The following is a 15,502-nucleotide window of genomic DNA, read 5'->3' as shown; positions in this document are numbered from 1 at the left end:
TTCGAGTTCATCGGTAGCAAATATGTTGAACACTTTCTTATCCTTTTTACTGAGGCCCGTGAACTGCATGCCAGGCGTCAAGAGGTTTTGTCCCTGTTCGCAGAGGGTTTCGTTTTAATCACGCTAAGCCGGAAATAGTGCAAACAGAAGCATGAATAAATAACAGGTCAGGAACCAATTCGAAAGCAGATGCACAGAAATGGAGGAAGCTCAAAGTACGCTCTGCCAGTGCCTGCTCATCACATTGATGCAGGTACGGCAGAGCTATACCGAATGGTACAGTCCTCACAGGAGCACTTCCAAGGATTGCCAGACAGCCAGATGGAATACGCCATTTTCTCGGAAACCAAGCCACGAGGAAATGTTCTGATGCCATCCTTAGTAAGGTCCAGCCCTTTCATCAACTGCGGAATGACTGTGAAACCGATGGCCGAAATCATGTTATTCGTTATGAGCAGTGAATAGAGAAAGGGGGTCTTGCGAACCAATTTGTTGTCTAGCTAGCTGCCTGAGATGATTTTGCGCTCATGCAACGAAAGGAATTCTTTCCACGGAAAATATTTTGAAAGCTCCTGCAAAGTTCCGCACAATTGCAGGTTCCTTGCACATGGTGAACCGCTCTGCGAGGCTGTATGCTAATAGGCCGAGTAGCTGTTTTCCACTCTTTCCTTAAGGCAGTGAAGAAGCGATTTTATTAAAGTGGTAATCCCAGTACACTGCCGGTGATTCTGTGAAATTAGGCAGACACCAACGTTGCGTGCATAAAGGAAAGATAGCTCACCGTTTTCTCTTTTGTTGTTTTCAAAGGCAAGAAAAACATCTCAGCAAGAATTCGAAGTAAGCGCGACTTCATTGTGCAGCCCATGGCACTATGTTGACTGACGAAATGTAAATGAGATAAATATATAGATTCCAGCTAAATTATTCAGGTAGGGCCCCACTTTCATTAAGCAGTACTTCGGTTGTCTCATAGTCTATCTGAGACCCCACTCATGCGCCATAATTTTACAAGAACTAGAAATGCACGCAGGTGCAGACTGCAGACATGCTTGAACTGTTGGAAATGAAATCGAGTCTGTTATAATAGATAGTGAAGGAAGAATATGCGTTCATAAAAAACCTAACAGTGATCACTACTAGCCTGCATGTGTCGTATTTGCCCACTTCAAATAGGCAACGCTAAAGGAAATTTTAGAAGGCAACGTCGGCGGCTCCGTTTTCTATAGCACACATTTTACGGCGGGATAGAAGGGGCTTTAATACGACGGCTATTACGAGAATCGAGGCTGTAATGAGGTTAGACAATTAGGCAGAACCACGCTTGTTTTTAGACTACGGTTGAGTCACACCGTTTCATGCAAACAATCGTATCCCATCTGAAAACCGAAGCTGTAATGGTGAAATGTGAACGGCCTTCGATCGAGGTGACTTCGAAGACAGTTCGCGGAAAAGCCATGCTGATGACGACTAGACAATGGGCAAATGAAAAAAAAAAAAATTAGGGAGGTCTAAACACGGTTAAACCAATGGTTGTGCGAAAGCTGACGTTCTGGGTGAACAGCGAGTTTTACACACTTTCGTTTACGGTCAGCCTCCAGCCTCGCAATCCGTTATTCTGGTGTTTCAGTAGCTCCTATACCATCTTCTGACTCTCACGTTTTTCTTTAAGTTCTTCATGTCGCTCGGCCACATTTTCAAGATCGACTGTTTTGCTTTTAGGCTTTACACTGAGAGACTGGCACAGAGTTTGGCGAGTGTTAAAGATGTTTATTTCACTGCGTGTACATGGAGATATTTACATCATGGCGTCACATTTTTTATGCGAAATAAGCGAAATCTGACACCGCATGAAGGCTCCTTAGTGATGCGTACAAGCAAATGGCGCGCAAGAAGCAGTAGGGGATGGGAACTTGTCACAGAGGAACCTGCCACAGAAGTAGTACATGTTGCGTATGCCATACTTCACTCGCCGCTTCGGTGACTCGACAATGGCTGGCGTCACAGTTGCTATGGCAACCAGGCGTAAAGGCATCGCATAAATAAACTGGAGGGGAGGGGTGACTGGATTTTTTTTTTCTGGTCATAGTCGTAGACAAGTATATACGACAGAGCAACTCTATTTTCTGTAACCTGAAGGAGAACCTAGAAAAGTTCGGAGCTGAATCGTTTGAAGTTATTTACATCTTCACGCCTAACCCAATCCATTGATTCGTTACCCAATCGTTTTGTCGAAAATAATTACAGATCTAAACCACGCACAATTGAAAAACCACAAAACCATCTTCTAGACTTTTCCACACACTGTTCGGCTGGAGCAAACGCCGGAGGCTGCATGTGGTCTGGTGTCACAAAAGGGTGTGGTCTGTATTCATGCTAGCAGGTAGTCTGTCACAGCGTTTATAAAACATTTTCCACCGGTGGTGGCGGCGATTACGTGCACACCACTTATAACTGAAACTATTCTGGAATGAGAACCTTGGTCCCCATAGGTTACTGTTAGTAACTGGAACACTTGAAGGCATTTAGCCTGCAAGCAGGCCTTTCAAAAATGCCTGATACCGCTGCTTTGCAGGAATGCTACATTTCTCTCCCAGCACATCGTTCTCACATTGCGATGATTATGTTTCTATTGGCGCCAGAGTGCAGCACTGGTGAAAGAGTGCCATGGCGCGAGACATTTCACTTTACTCAAGGTGGGGTGAACAACCCATTTTCTTAGCTTTTCATCGCATATGAGCACAGATCCAGGCCATGCAGGGGAAGATTTGCACCCACGCGCTGTACATCCCTTGTGTACCTTGGGGACCTGTAGATTAAACCCTGCACCTTCAGTGTGCGAGGCAGACGCTCAAACTACTGGGCAACCACTGCGGTCCGTACTCATGTAGTGTTTGCGACGTTCGCAGGCACTAACAATTCTGTACCATTGTCATCAACATCATGACTTGCAAACAGGAGCTTTCCGATGGCTGATAAGACATCGTTCAAATTGGCATTGTCACAGTTAGCATTTCGCCCCAACGGATATTTATAAACGGAATAGCAGTGACTATATGACAATACATATTGTTACAGGGCGGCAAGCCAATGGATGCTGGAAAAGAACAAGAGAAGATATCCGCGATGACGATGACACTATTTTAATGCATCCCGGCGGGCCTAGCGTCCTACCCGTGCCACTGCCCGCTTCTTCATCCGTAACAATCTGATTGATAAACAATACAGAAGAGTCATTATACATTTATGCATGTTAAAACTGAGGAAATGATGTCTCACTAAATCCAGTACTCTAGGAGAAAGCTGTCAAAAGCGACGAAACCGAAGAAGCTTATATACATTAGTCTAACACCTCAAATTATCTCTTTAAACGGTTTTCTGAAAGTTTCTGAGGACTCATATATTACAAAACAGAAAGAGGCGGCACAGACCGTGGTCAAGCGTTAAATATGGCTACGTTCGCCCTCTGACCTCTGCCCCTCCCCCTCACAAAAAAAAAAAAAAAAATGTTTCTTGGTTGTTTTTGTGCGGTTTAACGTCCCAAAGCGACTAAGGCTATGAGAGACGACATGGTGGAGGGCTCCGGAAATTTTCACCACCTGGGGTTCTTTAACGTGCACTGACATCGCACAGCACACGGGCGCCTTGCTTTTCGCCTGCATAGAAAAGCGGCCCCCGAGGCCGGGATTCGATCCCGCATCCTTGGGTGCAGGGTCTCCCCAGGGCATCAGCAACATACCGTGAAGAGGCCAACGCGTTTCATTTCAATTCTTGTTTATTAATTATCTTCATATACAATTCCTACGGCGTCCAGACGGGGCATTATTGTAGCAGTAGAATATCATAGATTGCAATAGATATGTAGCCGACAATAAATTAGGCATATTGATGCAATGTACAAAGTACTCAAAACTCCCATGCACTGTGGGAGAAAAATTAAACCTGGAAAGAACCGCTGCACAAAGTAAAAAACCAGCACGAACGCAGCCGCACGCACAGGCGCACACATAATAAGAACATTTCAAAATATAACACTTATGCTAAATGAGTGTTATATATAATGAGTGCATAACCTTGGAAATAAACAAGAAAGAGGACAAAATACACCAGGACAAGGAATATTACACTCGCATATTAAGGTAGTAATTATTGGCCCCTCTAATATTTGCTCGGTTGTAGTCACCCAAGAGTTTGCAGTGTTTACATTGGATGCCTTACAGGAGAAGTTACAGTGCACAAAGAACTCATGAGAGTACGTTACAGCTTGACCGAGCCAGTTTCTTCTGTCGGCATGATGTTCTTTAGAAGGGAAGCGTTCGCATCACAAAGTAAACAATCACAGTCGAAGTGTTCACTGCGAACATTGGGCAAAAGCTTTTGTCAGTATTCCACCTTGATTACAGTGCTCCGTTAAAAAAAAAAAAGAAATAATCAAGTTTTTTTTTTAATTAAAAGAGATTACTTTTATCACAGTTCGAAGGGCCTAAATTGCCTGTACAATGACGGGTATTACTAACACGATAAAAATACTGGCAATATAGACACTACAACTTCTTCAGCGGGAAAGTTTGACGAACACAAGTGTACATGAAGCAAACTTTCACGAGAAGTTGTTAAGAACATAGCAACGCGGTTATGGCCTGGCTTCCCTTTTGTTATATAGCAAGAAATATTTGCCTTATAATAGCGCTCTCAGAGCGTTTGTTTCATTTTCAACATGCAAAAATATTGCGCGTGTAACAAAGAGATTCTGCTTGAAGTCGACCCATGGTGGAAATTTTCATGTCAAGGGACGCCTCTTACTTCAGAAACTCGTTGGCGTATCCAATTTACGACAATGTAAGCGCTCAAATAGCACACGACCAAAGGGAACGCGGGCATTGTGTTGTGTACGTTCCTTCTCTTCCCTTAGCTCTCTAGCAGTCTTTGGACGCGTGGCATTCGCGCTGTTACGCCTTCGTCATGCAAAACCAAGTCTCCCAACAGTTCATGCTTTGAATATCTAGTTGTGATCCTTGCAAGATTCGTTACAACCCGACTAACCTTACCCCAATGAATTATCGAAGTCGGGAGCGGAATAAAACAGCAGTGATCGTTGCAGAGAGGGTCGACAATATTTCGGCGAGGTATGCTTCAGCTGCGCTTAAAACCCGCCTGCAACACGGCAGACTAACACCGTCCTCGATTTTCATAGCATGCACCGAAGTCCAGCCTTTGCCCTAAAGAAAACGCAAACATTCCGTCTCTCAAGTGAAAGTCGTACAAACTGTTCATCTGAAGCACTCATTCATTGAAAAAGAGCCACCATAGGTTCCACTGGAAGCACGCAAATCAGAGATCCTGTTTCCATGCAACGATACACCATACTGCCCTGTAGTTGATCGACGGTTAAGAATATGCAGCACTGGGGATGAACAGAATAGAAGGAAAAGGTAAGAAAAATACGGGGGCGCACATTGTAGCCGCATCCGCCCCCTCGGCAGTGCAAGTGCTGCCTTCTTTTATCCGTGTTGCTTTTTTTTTTTTTTCGATATACACCACTCCCAGCCGCAACCTTGCACGCGCAATCTTATGAGCCTTCACGAAGCCCGAGCCCTGTGCTTTCGTACAGTCTTTGAGGTCATCGAAAGGGATGCGCGGTCCAAAGGCGCCGCCAGACGCTAGGAACGCCCCTTGGTGCGCGTAGACGAGTGGGGACGGTTCAGGGACAAAAACAAATATACACAGCGCGTCCACGTAGCACAGCCTTCGCTGAGTTCAGAGCATTGTGCGACATAGCGTAATTAGTGTCAAATTTTTTTAACACTTCGGTGGCGTGATCTAGAATGCCGATAAAGCTTGTTTTATATCCTTTGCACGATTCATGTCACGCTTCTCAAGCTTGCAGACACATAGTTAGCATTGATCTCAAGCATCACTGTTCTTGGTCAGAAGCGTTTGCAGCTAGGGGGTTAACTAGCAAAAACCCTAATTTCTGCTGCGTATCACACGTGAAAAGTGTTCGAACACCGTTGCGCGTTCTGCAGTTTGTTCTGTTTTACATAATGCTCCCCACAGAGTTACAGATGAGAGTGCTCTGAAAATTTGCGCATATGGCGCGCGTGTGCAAATGCAGGAGTGAACGAACGTGATGTTTTAGTTTTTGAATTAAAATTGTTTTTCGTCTCCTAAACTTGCTTATAAGCTTGACGGGAAAGCGATTCGCGGTTTTTACACAGTATAAACTGGTGATTATCCCCATATCAGGCCACAATTTCCATACGGAGCAAGCACATTAGAAATCTACTTCGTGAACGCACTGGCGATAATATGCGCTCTTGATACGAAATAAATAAGAAATTTGCAAAAAAAAAAAAAGGTGACTCCTCACAATAGCCTAGCCAGTGATTTGAACACAAGCCTTCTGATTCTGTCACAGCTTGACACCGCACGGAAGTTGTAATAAGCGTGCAGTCTATGATCTCTACTCCCACAGCAGCTGGTCGAACTTCTCCTCAGCGTTGTTCCCTTTTCTGTCCCACGGATGACGCTCGGAGCGTATCCAAATACTTTCTGTTGAAATAATCTATGCATACCAGATTATTTACTTTCTGCGATCAGACCTCCTGTAGTTACATCGCTTTATAAGGACTGATGAGTGCTTTGGGTCGCCATTCTTTTAAAACATCTATCCAAAGCTAAGATTTTTGCGTATCTATCACAGAATGAATTTCCTAACTAATCCCTTGGAAACCATCTGCTCATGACACCTGAAATCGAGTAAAGAGACGAACTCCGTGATCGGAGAACGAGGCTTGTGCCGCTATATTCCCAACTCGATGGTTCAATGTGGAAAATTGATGACCAGGTTCACAAAAAGTGCGTCTTGGGCAACGCATACAACGAATCCCGTCACTATCACACGACATGGACTTCGATTCCGCTAAAAAAATCCCCTTTTTTTTTTCTTAGTAACCCCTCTACGCCAGATGTTAGTCGATTACATAATTCTGGAAGCCTCATAATTTTCAATGATGCGAGGAATTTGAGTTGCGGTCATTTCTTTTAGCTCACGACATATCACATGATGTTTTGCAGCCCTTGGATGGACAGTATTCATTTATTAGAATACACACAGCGTAAAAAAAAAGAAAATAATAATAATCGCCCCACTATAATAGGCGCCCCACATGTAATTAATGCCACAACGCCACAAGGTCTAGACTCTTTATAATTCGCGTTTATCAACATTTGTAGGAGGATCCAGGTGCAGGAGAGCTGGATACCAGTGAAAAACCTTCGGAAATGTCAGCAATAGAAAGTCAAGATTTTTTTTTTTTTGCTAAAGCGAACTGCTTCTTTTTCGACAACTTAGTTTGTCTCTCTAGAGTGTCCCAGTGAAAATATAGAAACCAGGGCCCGCTTGCACAAAACAATCTTAAGACTGTCTTAGCTAAGTCCAGACTTAACTGGAGTCTAAAGAATAGGCCACTAGCATGGCCGCTTAAGACTGGAGTCAAGACTGGGCTTCAGTCCTGACTTGAATATGTCGCTTGTATGATTACGACTCTGGTGCTGTCCTGGTTAAGACACAAGGACGCCAGGTGTCTAAGTAGAGAAATTAAGGAAATACAGGGATGCGCTGGCACTGTCCCTGCTGTAAGACGTGCACATTCCGTCAATTTTGCGTTGTGTAAAATCCGTGCCATTGCTTTTTGCGGCATAAGATTGTGTTACGAGGAAAAATGCCCCAAGTGGTTGCTGAGGCCGTTCTGGGAAGCCACTCTGGTGAACATGAACCCGAAGCGTTCGACGTTCGGAACACGAGCCGTCTTAAATAAACTTGGTCTTTCTAAAGACACCATTTAAGTCTGGACTTAGCTCGGACTTTATCGTGCAAGCCGGCCCTGATCTCATTTGATCCTGTCTCTCTTGATAACATGCACTGAGGCCACCGATTACGCTACATTGAAAAGAAGTGAGAGCTGATTGCTTTTTGATGCAAGAGTTCTGGCCGTGTATAATTACCGCCTGAGGTGTGCGTTACGTGCACTATGCACTCTGTACTTCGCACATCGCTTATAAAATTGTACTGCCGTGCATGCACCCGCACGTCATGTCACTTGAAAGGGAGTTAATAATAATTCAGAACAGACGGAAACTGAACGCAATATGAAGCTCCCATGAAAGCAAGAAAATGAAAAACGAACTGATGCACAACAGTTACGCCCCCCCCCCCCCCCCCCTACAGTTACGCCCCCAACAGCTCTTGGAGGCGTAACTGTTGGGCATCAGTTCGTTTTTCATTTTCGATTCGCGGCCATGCAGGGCAGGGGCGGCTCTGACCCACTCTGTACGTCATCGTTGGCGTGATAAAGATCTACCAGTGACTGACAGGTGCCCTCAATGTGACACTGCACCTGATATCTGTGATGTGCGTCACTTGTTGCGGACGCGCCCAGCAACGGCTCCAGTTAGACAACGGCTACTCATGAAGGTGGGCCTGCGGTGGAACCGCGATTGTGATTACGAGAAGTGGACAATGGACAATCACTACACCGCCAACCTCTGCGAATACCTTAGTGAATCTGGACTTCACTCCTTCTTTTAACTTTCTATCTCCTGCATCCCATTTCCCCTTTCTCAACCTATGCCTTGTGGCAAACTTTTCGGGAAAAAAAAAAAAAAAAACAGCTCTTCGCTCAACAAACGGACATTAGAATAGAATAGCTACGCGGGCGAGTTGGTGATACATGGTTGATAATAAAACAGCGCTAACAGACGAAATAATTCTATTCTTTCATCTGTGTGTTTCGCGCTGTTTTATGTTCAACCAGGACATTAAAAGGAAGTGAGGAATTTTTTTTTTTCAAAAAATTTTTATTTTGTGTGCAAAGCCTAAAATAGCATACCTATTTGTTCATTACTGTATAGCAGATTCGAAACTGTTAAATCGCACCAAAGCAATTGACAGCATGGATGCAGTGACGTGCAACTTGATATTTATTAGGAATCGAAGCACTTAAGCGAGTAAAATGAGTTAGGAGAGGAATAAATCAACTGAGCAATCGTTGTACACCGTCTGCTACAACCTGTACTTTCTACCGCGTGTGTGCAGCTTGGCTCTTCTGCCAATGCTTTCTTCTCATCTCGTTCACTGCTTCTGAACATATATGCCAATTAACAGGACGAAAGGAGCAAGATACTGCTCAGGTCATTTCTCGGCTCAGGAGACGAGAAATAATTAGCCGTGATTATTTTATCTTACACCTTGTTTACATGTATTCTCAAGTGACGCTATATTTAGTAATTCATATACGTACGAGCGGGAAGTGAAAGTAAACATTTTTATATATCGTGTTACAAATGGAGAAAAATACCCCTTCTAAAAGCAAGGAAGTTTCTTCACTCAGTTCTTTTATTAAACCTCTCATAAGGGCGAAGGACAAAATAAACACTTAATGTTGCTCTCAGTGTTGTATAACAAGTAATTATTTCCTCACAACGGCGTAATGCCCCCTCTTACAAAAGACAAACAAATGGATATAAATTATACAGCTAGTATGGTTACTCTGACTACGTACCCAGCGTGGGAACACACGCATCACCATCTGAACAGTTTCGCTTCAATGGTCTTTGTCCGAGCTCGCCGTACGCATAGTGAAAAAGATGTAAAATAAATAGTGAGTTGAAGGCTGATAATTACTAATACGAAGCTTTGATGCGCAGAAATACATAATTGTACTTGAAATAGAGGAAGAATGGATAGGAATGTGCGGTACGGCATGGTATGGTACGGTATGGTATGGTATGGTATGGTATGGTATGGTATGGTATGGTATGGTTGGGGCATGGTACGGTATGGTATGGTATGGTATGGTACGGTACGGTATGGTATGGTATGGTATGGTATGGTATGGTATGGTATGGTATGGTATGGTACGGTATGGTATGGTATGGTATGGGTATAATGCATGGGATTTAATTCCCCAAAGCTGCAAATGGAAAATTGGTTTTTCAAATTTTCCTTATATCGCTCAGCAAACGGGCATTTTTGCAGTCGGACTCAATCGAAATGCTGATGCCGGGTCGCAATTTATTCCCGCTTCCCCGGGCTTAACAGGATAACGCTATAGTCACTGAGCTCTTGAGCCTTCTCTGCGGGCGGATACCTGACGTGTGGCCTGAACCTTACTTGCTCCAGACGTCACGTGGCGTGTACACATAGCACACACGACATCCGTGGCCTCAGTAACAGCGTTGAGGTTCTCATGGAAATACTAAAAACAGAGAAAGAGAGAGAGAGAGGGGAGAGAGATGGTCGTAAGCGATTGCAGCTACGGACTCGGTCTGTAGCGTAACCCTCAGGAGGAGGCCGGTGTCTCCAGTGGCGTGAGTGCGTGCGCGTTGGGAATGACTCTGGTCAGGGCGTCTCTTTTGGGTAGAGAGTAGAGCAGCTTATCCCAGAAGTGCGTTTCGCCCCAGCGCAGGTAGTTGGTCTCCTGCATGTAGCGTTGCAGCTCCTCGTCGATGTCTTCGGGGTGGACGTCACCGACAACCACCAAGATCAGCCGGTTGACGTTGTCCTCCAGGGCCCGGTGCTGTGCCACGCGGAACTCCCAGCGGCACCACTCACTCTCCACGTAGTGCCTCGTGGGAAAGAAAGAAAAAAACAGAAAAAAAATGTGCAGAACTAGGAATTCTCTGTGCTTGCCAATCTTTTTGAATCACGAACATTTTTTACACTCATCAGGAAAAAGAAAGTAGACAGAATGAACGCAGAAAAAAAAAAAGAGGAGGGGAGATTGTCTCGCGCTACTTGTGCGTGTAACAGGGCACTCGTATGCAGTAGTTCATCATCGCTGTTTGTATCAATACGAAATGTAAAGGTGTGCTGGGCCAAACAAGATAGCGTCTGCACTGCATGATCGTGTTCGTACACGCGCCTATTGGCCGCGGTGTACGATTGTTCCACAGGAACAAACACAACCATGTTGTGTACGTCCGTCGTGCTGATTAGTCCAGGCCACCCTTATCATTTGTAGTGCGGCAAACCGCTTGTGAAATGAAGTGTAGTTTCTCCATACTTGAGCAGTGGCTTAAATCCATGCCTAGGAGATTAGAAGCAGCTTTTTGCCGTAAAATAATTCTCCTTGCCTTGCGACGGAATAGTAGTAGGAGACAACCCCTGGGATTTCTTTTCCAATTGCGTGGTTGTCCCATTCCTCCAGCATTTAACCAGCTGATCACTTCTCGCTCTGTATGCGCAGACTCCATGTTACTTTACTTAATAGGCCATAAATACAAAGTTTTTTTTTGTTGTGTGGGCTAGCTTTTAGCTTTCAAACTGACGACGTAATCGACGGACAAAGCTCAAGATAAGAATTAGTACAACGCGGGACTGCAGAGAAGGTCGGTAAGGACGTCACAGTTGGCAATATTTCTAATTTCCGTTGTCTTTACCCACATCTTGCGGTTGCGCTCTCTCATTCCACCAAACAACGCTTGTTATACCTTTTCTTTCGGTAGCGTTGTTCTTAATGCTTAAAATCAATTTTTCTCTTTCTATGCGGGAAATGTGCCGGCACCATCCTTGACATCGTCGTAAAGCCCGGCGGTGCGCGGTGCAGAGAAGCCGTAACGCCGTCGAGATTTTAATCACTTATTGCGCTACTTTTAAAACTCTTGTGCGAAGATATAACCCATGCGCAAACTATAAGAATTAATCATTGGATCCATCGAAACATATGGAATTCTGAAATCGGTGCAGCTTCCGGTAAATCAAGATTTTGCTATGCATCGGAAGATTGCACCATGCCATTCTTTATTTAAGATATTTCTTGTTGCGTCACGTTGCCGAAAAATTATGGGGGACACTTACGCTCCTCTCTCTTTAGGGTATGACGTGGTAGCGTAGGCTACCAACCAGCATATAAAGCTCCGCCTTAACCGAGCCGTATGAACGTGCCTGCGTGGCCTAGATGTAGCGTGCCTAGCTTGGCATCCAAGAACACTGAAAGGTTGATTCTTGTTCCTCATTTCCACTTCAAAAGATCGAGCAACCCGAGTTGGCCGCTCCTTCCAACTCTTTGGTACTCTGTGGTCTCGTTAAGTCACACAAAGCACAGAAAAATTATTGCAGGCGGTAGCTGGCAGTCGGCCATTCCAGCTGCCAGCTACCACCTGCCAGTACCATTCCCGCGATACTCTGCTCACAGCACCGACGCCATATTTTTCGAATAACGGGACCTTCAGCAGTATCGCGTTAAAACGCAACCCACTGCTTTTCTGCGGCACTCAACTACTCGTTTCGAGCTCAGAACAAACATTCCCTCGCTTCCTTATCGGAGGAGATACAGAGGATGCTTGCGCCTCTTCAAGACTCGGTCTTTTCATCTCTTCTCTTTTCTGCGCAGCTTGAAATTCTTTCAGTCAGCATGCGGGGGTGAGCGAACTAGCACGAGGAACACGGAGATGCATGCCCCTGGAGCGGAGTGTCACGGAACTCTCCGGCGCATGCGCCAACGCCTGGGGGACAGTTCTTGGAGTTGAGGCTTGACAGCGCTAGCAGAAAGAGCAAGACGCCGGGACTCAGAAGTGCGAGCTGCCGAAGCAAAAGCGAATCCTAAAAGATACGATGATCCAGGGGTGCGATGCCATACTGAAAGCAATGATTATAAATAACGACGCGCAAGCAGAAGCGAGACACCTCTGTATTACATATTGGTGGCAACATTCCATGGTTTTTACAGCGAAAGCTTCGCTCGAGCCGGCTGCAAATCGCTTCTGCGGCTGTGTGAGTCACGTCTCGCCTCCGCAGCAAACGAGTAGCCGGCGCGCCGAAGTGGCCGAAGCGCCGGCTGCTCGTTTTTCTGCGGAGGCGAGACGTGACTCACAAAGCCGCAGAAGCGATTTGTAGCCGGCGCGAGTGACATAGTGTCAGCGGCCTACTTGTTTATCGAGATGTAGCTGTCGGTCCGTTCGGTTCACAAATTTGGTTTGTAATGTACGTATTCTATTCAGGATAGTGAAAATGCTGCGTTGGAGCGACGACGGCGTTCTAGCCTGAAGTACAGTCTTTGTAAAAAGAGTAGAGTCAAGGGGGTCTGCTACTGAGCCACTTCGTGCGGCTTGCAATGCATTTCCAGTGTTTTGAATCTCTTGATGCAAACAAGATTTTTTACCCTACCCTTTTCATTGGAAAGGACCTCCACTAATGCTCAATTAGCGCCACTACACAGCTCAGAAGCAGACCCCCTGGGCTCGACACTTTTGACAAAGGCTGTGTGTGAAGTGTGTCTAGGGAGCACTGTCGAACTCCAGACCGCAAAAAAGGTCGAGTATACACGTGAACGAAAAGAAGCTAAAATGGCCTGTGAGACGCTCAACCAGATGCCTGTGAAACGCAAAAACAGGACTGCAACTACACACCACTTAGCCGCTAATTACAATAAGCTTTCGTTGATTGATACACTAAGCCTGTGAGCTCCACTCAACCTTTTATTTCTGAATGATCTTTGATCCATCGCTTATCACAGCGACCGTTTCTGCATGCGCTCTCGAGTTCGGCGTTGCTATGGCCATGCAAGCACAGTGATGGAAGCATATTTGTGTGCTGATGAATCACTGCTGCATCACGCCAGGAGGGCCACGCGCAACTCTCCTAGTACGGCGCGTGAAAAACTGCTTATGTTTGGCTAATCATACGACAATGTTCTCGCTATGTGCCTGGTGTGCTGATGACTGCCCAGTCAAGCATCCTCAAGATCTGCTTGCATCTGACCATTCCTGTCTCATATATACTCGCGCTATTTTCTGCGCTCATTATCCGAAGTCTAGACATCGCAAACACTGCTGGCGGCAATAGCTAGGTGCTTATATACCCGACACCGTCAGTAAAAGTAAATGTAATGTTTCAGCATGACAAGAAATGCTATTCTTGTTTAAGATCAGAATAAACAGCCGTGTCCAAATGGGGTCAGTAATACATCTCTGTTCAGCGATAAGCTTTTTCATATGGATGATGATGTTTGCTCACTGAGGCGGCACAGAGCTTGCTATATCGCGTACTCACGCTATTTTCCTGAAGGTATTTTTTATACGCACCGAGTTCTAAAAGTACTCACTGTGTGACGACCAGAAGTGTGCGCCTGGAGCAACAAACGGCCTCCTGGACGATGTCTTGGATCAGGAATCCGCCCTTGAAATTTCGGTCGTAGGTGCACACCGAGAAGCCGTGTGCTTCTACCTTCGGGAGCAGCTCGCTGTACGCCCACTCACGATCCTTGCTGCTGAACGACAGGAACACGTCGAAGTCCTTGTCTTCGTCAATATCGTCCTCCTTGATGCACTGGAGCGAGCGGCAGACGCCTCGCGCGTACAGCCACACCCTTATCTCATGCTTGTACTTGAGGTAGGCTGTCACGGCGGCCATTCCAGTGACCACCACCACTGCGGGAAAAGCTAGAATTTGTTACCAGGACCTCAAAAGTTATGGATAAACAATTACTCGCTCTGGGTCATTATAGAAGCAGTTATTGGAACTGCATTAAAAGCAGCGCATATTATATAGACCTTATTCTGGCAAAATGTAATTTCTGAATATTTGGACAGGTGACAAAAATTATGTTCATGAAGAAGCACGGCAGAGTGTCATGTAACTAATAGTCCTGCCCCGCCGCGGTGGCTCAGTGGTTAGGGCGCTCAACTAGTGAACTGAAGAGCGCAGGATCGAATCCCGGCTGCGGCTGCCAGAGGCGGAAAGCAAGGCACCCGTGTGCTGTGAGATGTTAGTGCACATTATAGAAACTCAGGTGGTCGAAATGTCAGGATCATTCTACAACGGCCGGCGTCCCTCACTGTCTGAGTCACTGTGGGCAGTTAAACCTTATAATCCGTCATCACCATATGCGATTACTGTTCTGCGAATAATTTTCGTGGCATCCCAACTTTCAGCGCTGCAAGACGCCCCATCCCGTGTTGGTTTGAGCAGCTCTCATGCACAGGTGTTACACTTTGTGTCCAGTTCCTCTTTCTAACGCAACCTCTCAAGGTTTCTTTTGTATCATGCACTCTTCATTCGAACTTCAACACCTGCAAGTGAAACGCTCCAAAGCGGCGGAGCAGACTTAAAACCAGTTTCATTCATGCCCGTATTTCAATGCTCTGCACGGTGTCTATTTGGTGGAAAGATTGTAGTTTTCAAAAATTATGCTTTCAGACCAAACAACGATTCCTTTGAATTATAGCGGCAGCGTTGCAGGGGGTCATAAAAGTTATGAGAGAAGTTGATTGCTACTATAATAACCTCAATTTTAACTGACATATTAATTTTAGTGAACGGGCGTTTGTCTCCAATTGGAGAATAATAGCGGCTCATCTTGACATCCAACGCCAGTTAATATATGCGTAAAAACCTAACTGCTGCTCGCGCTACGATGCTAAGGATTCCGGCTGTGCAGTGGACAGCCGATAACCAGTTCACAAATTAGGTAAAGGCAGCTCGGAGCGGATGGACCACTCTCCG

General features: G+C 45.5%; 1 protein-coding gene across 2 annotated transcripts in view; it reads right to left on the bottom strand.

The window, feature by feature from the left end:
• Positions 1 to 3,754: 3,754 nt before the first annotated feature.
• Positions 3,755 to 15,502, bottom strand: part of LOC146206004 (uncharacterized) — a 36,200-nt gene continuing 24,452 nt past the window's right edge. For both annotated transcript variants that reach the window (XM_084590642.1, XM_084590643.1), the window contains exons 7-8: positions 14,103 to 14,427; positions 3,755 to 10,626 (exon numbers count right to left, since the gene is read on the bottom strand). In XM_084590642.1, the coding sequence (XP_084446768.1) occupies positions 10,341 to 10,626; positions 14,103 to 14,427 (611 nt within the window). In that variant the 3' untranslated portion in view covers positions 3,755 to 10,340. The remainder of the gene's footprint in view (positions 10,627 to 14,102; positions 14,428 to 15,502) is intronic.

The sequence above is a fragment of the Amblyomma maculatum genome, chromosome 1 (genome assembly GCF_055883805.1).
Source record: "Amblyomma maculatum isolate TAMU_Amacu chromosome 1, ASM5588380v1, whole genome shotgun sequence".
In the NCBI taxonomy this organism is placed as follows: domain Eukaryota; kingdom Metazoa; phylum Arthropoda; class Arachnida; order Ixodida; family Ixodidae; genus Amblyomma; species Amblyomma maculatum.
Note: the sequence above shows the minus strand (reverse complement) of the source record. Positions and strands in the feature narration are given on the sequence as shown.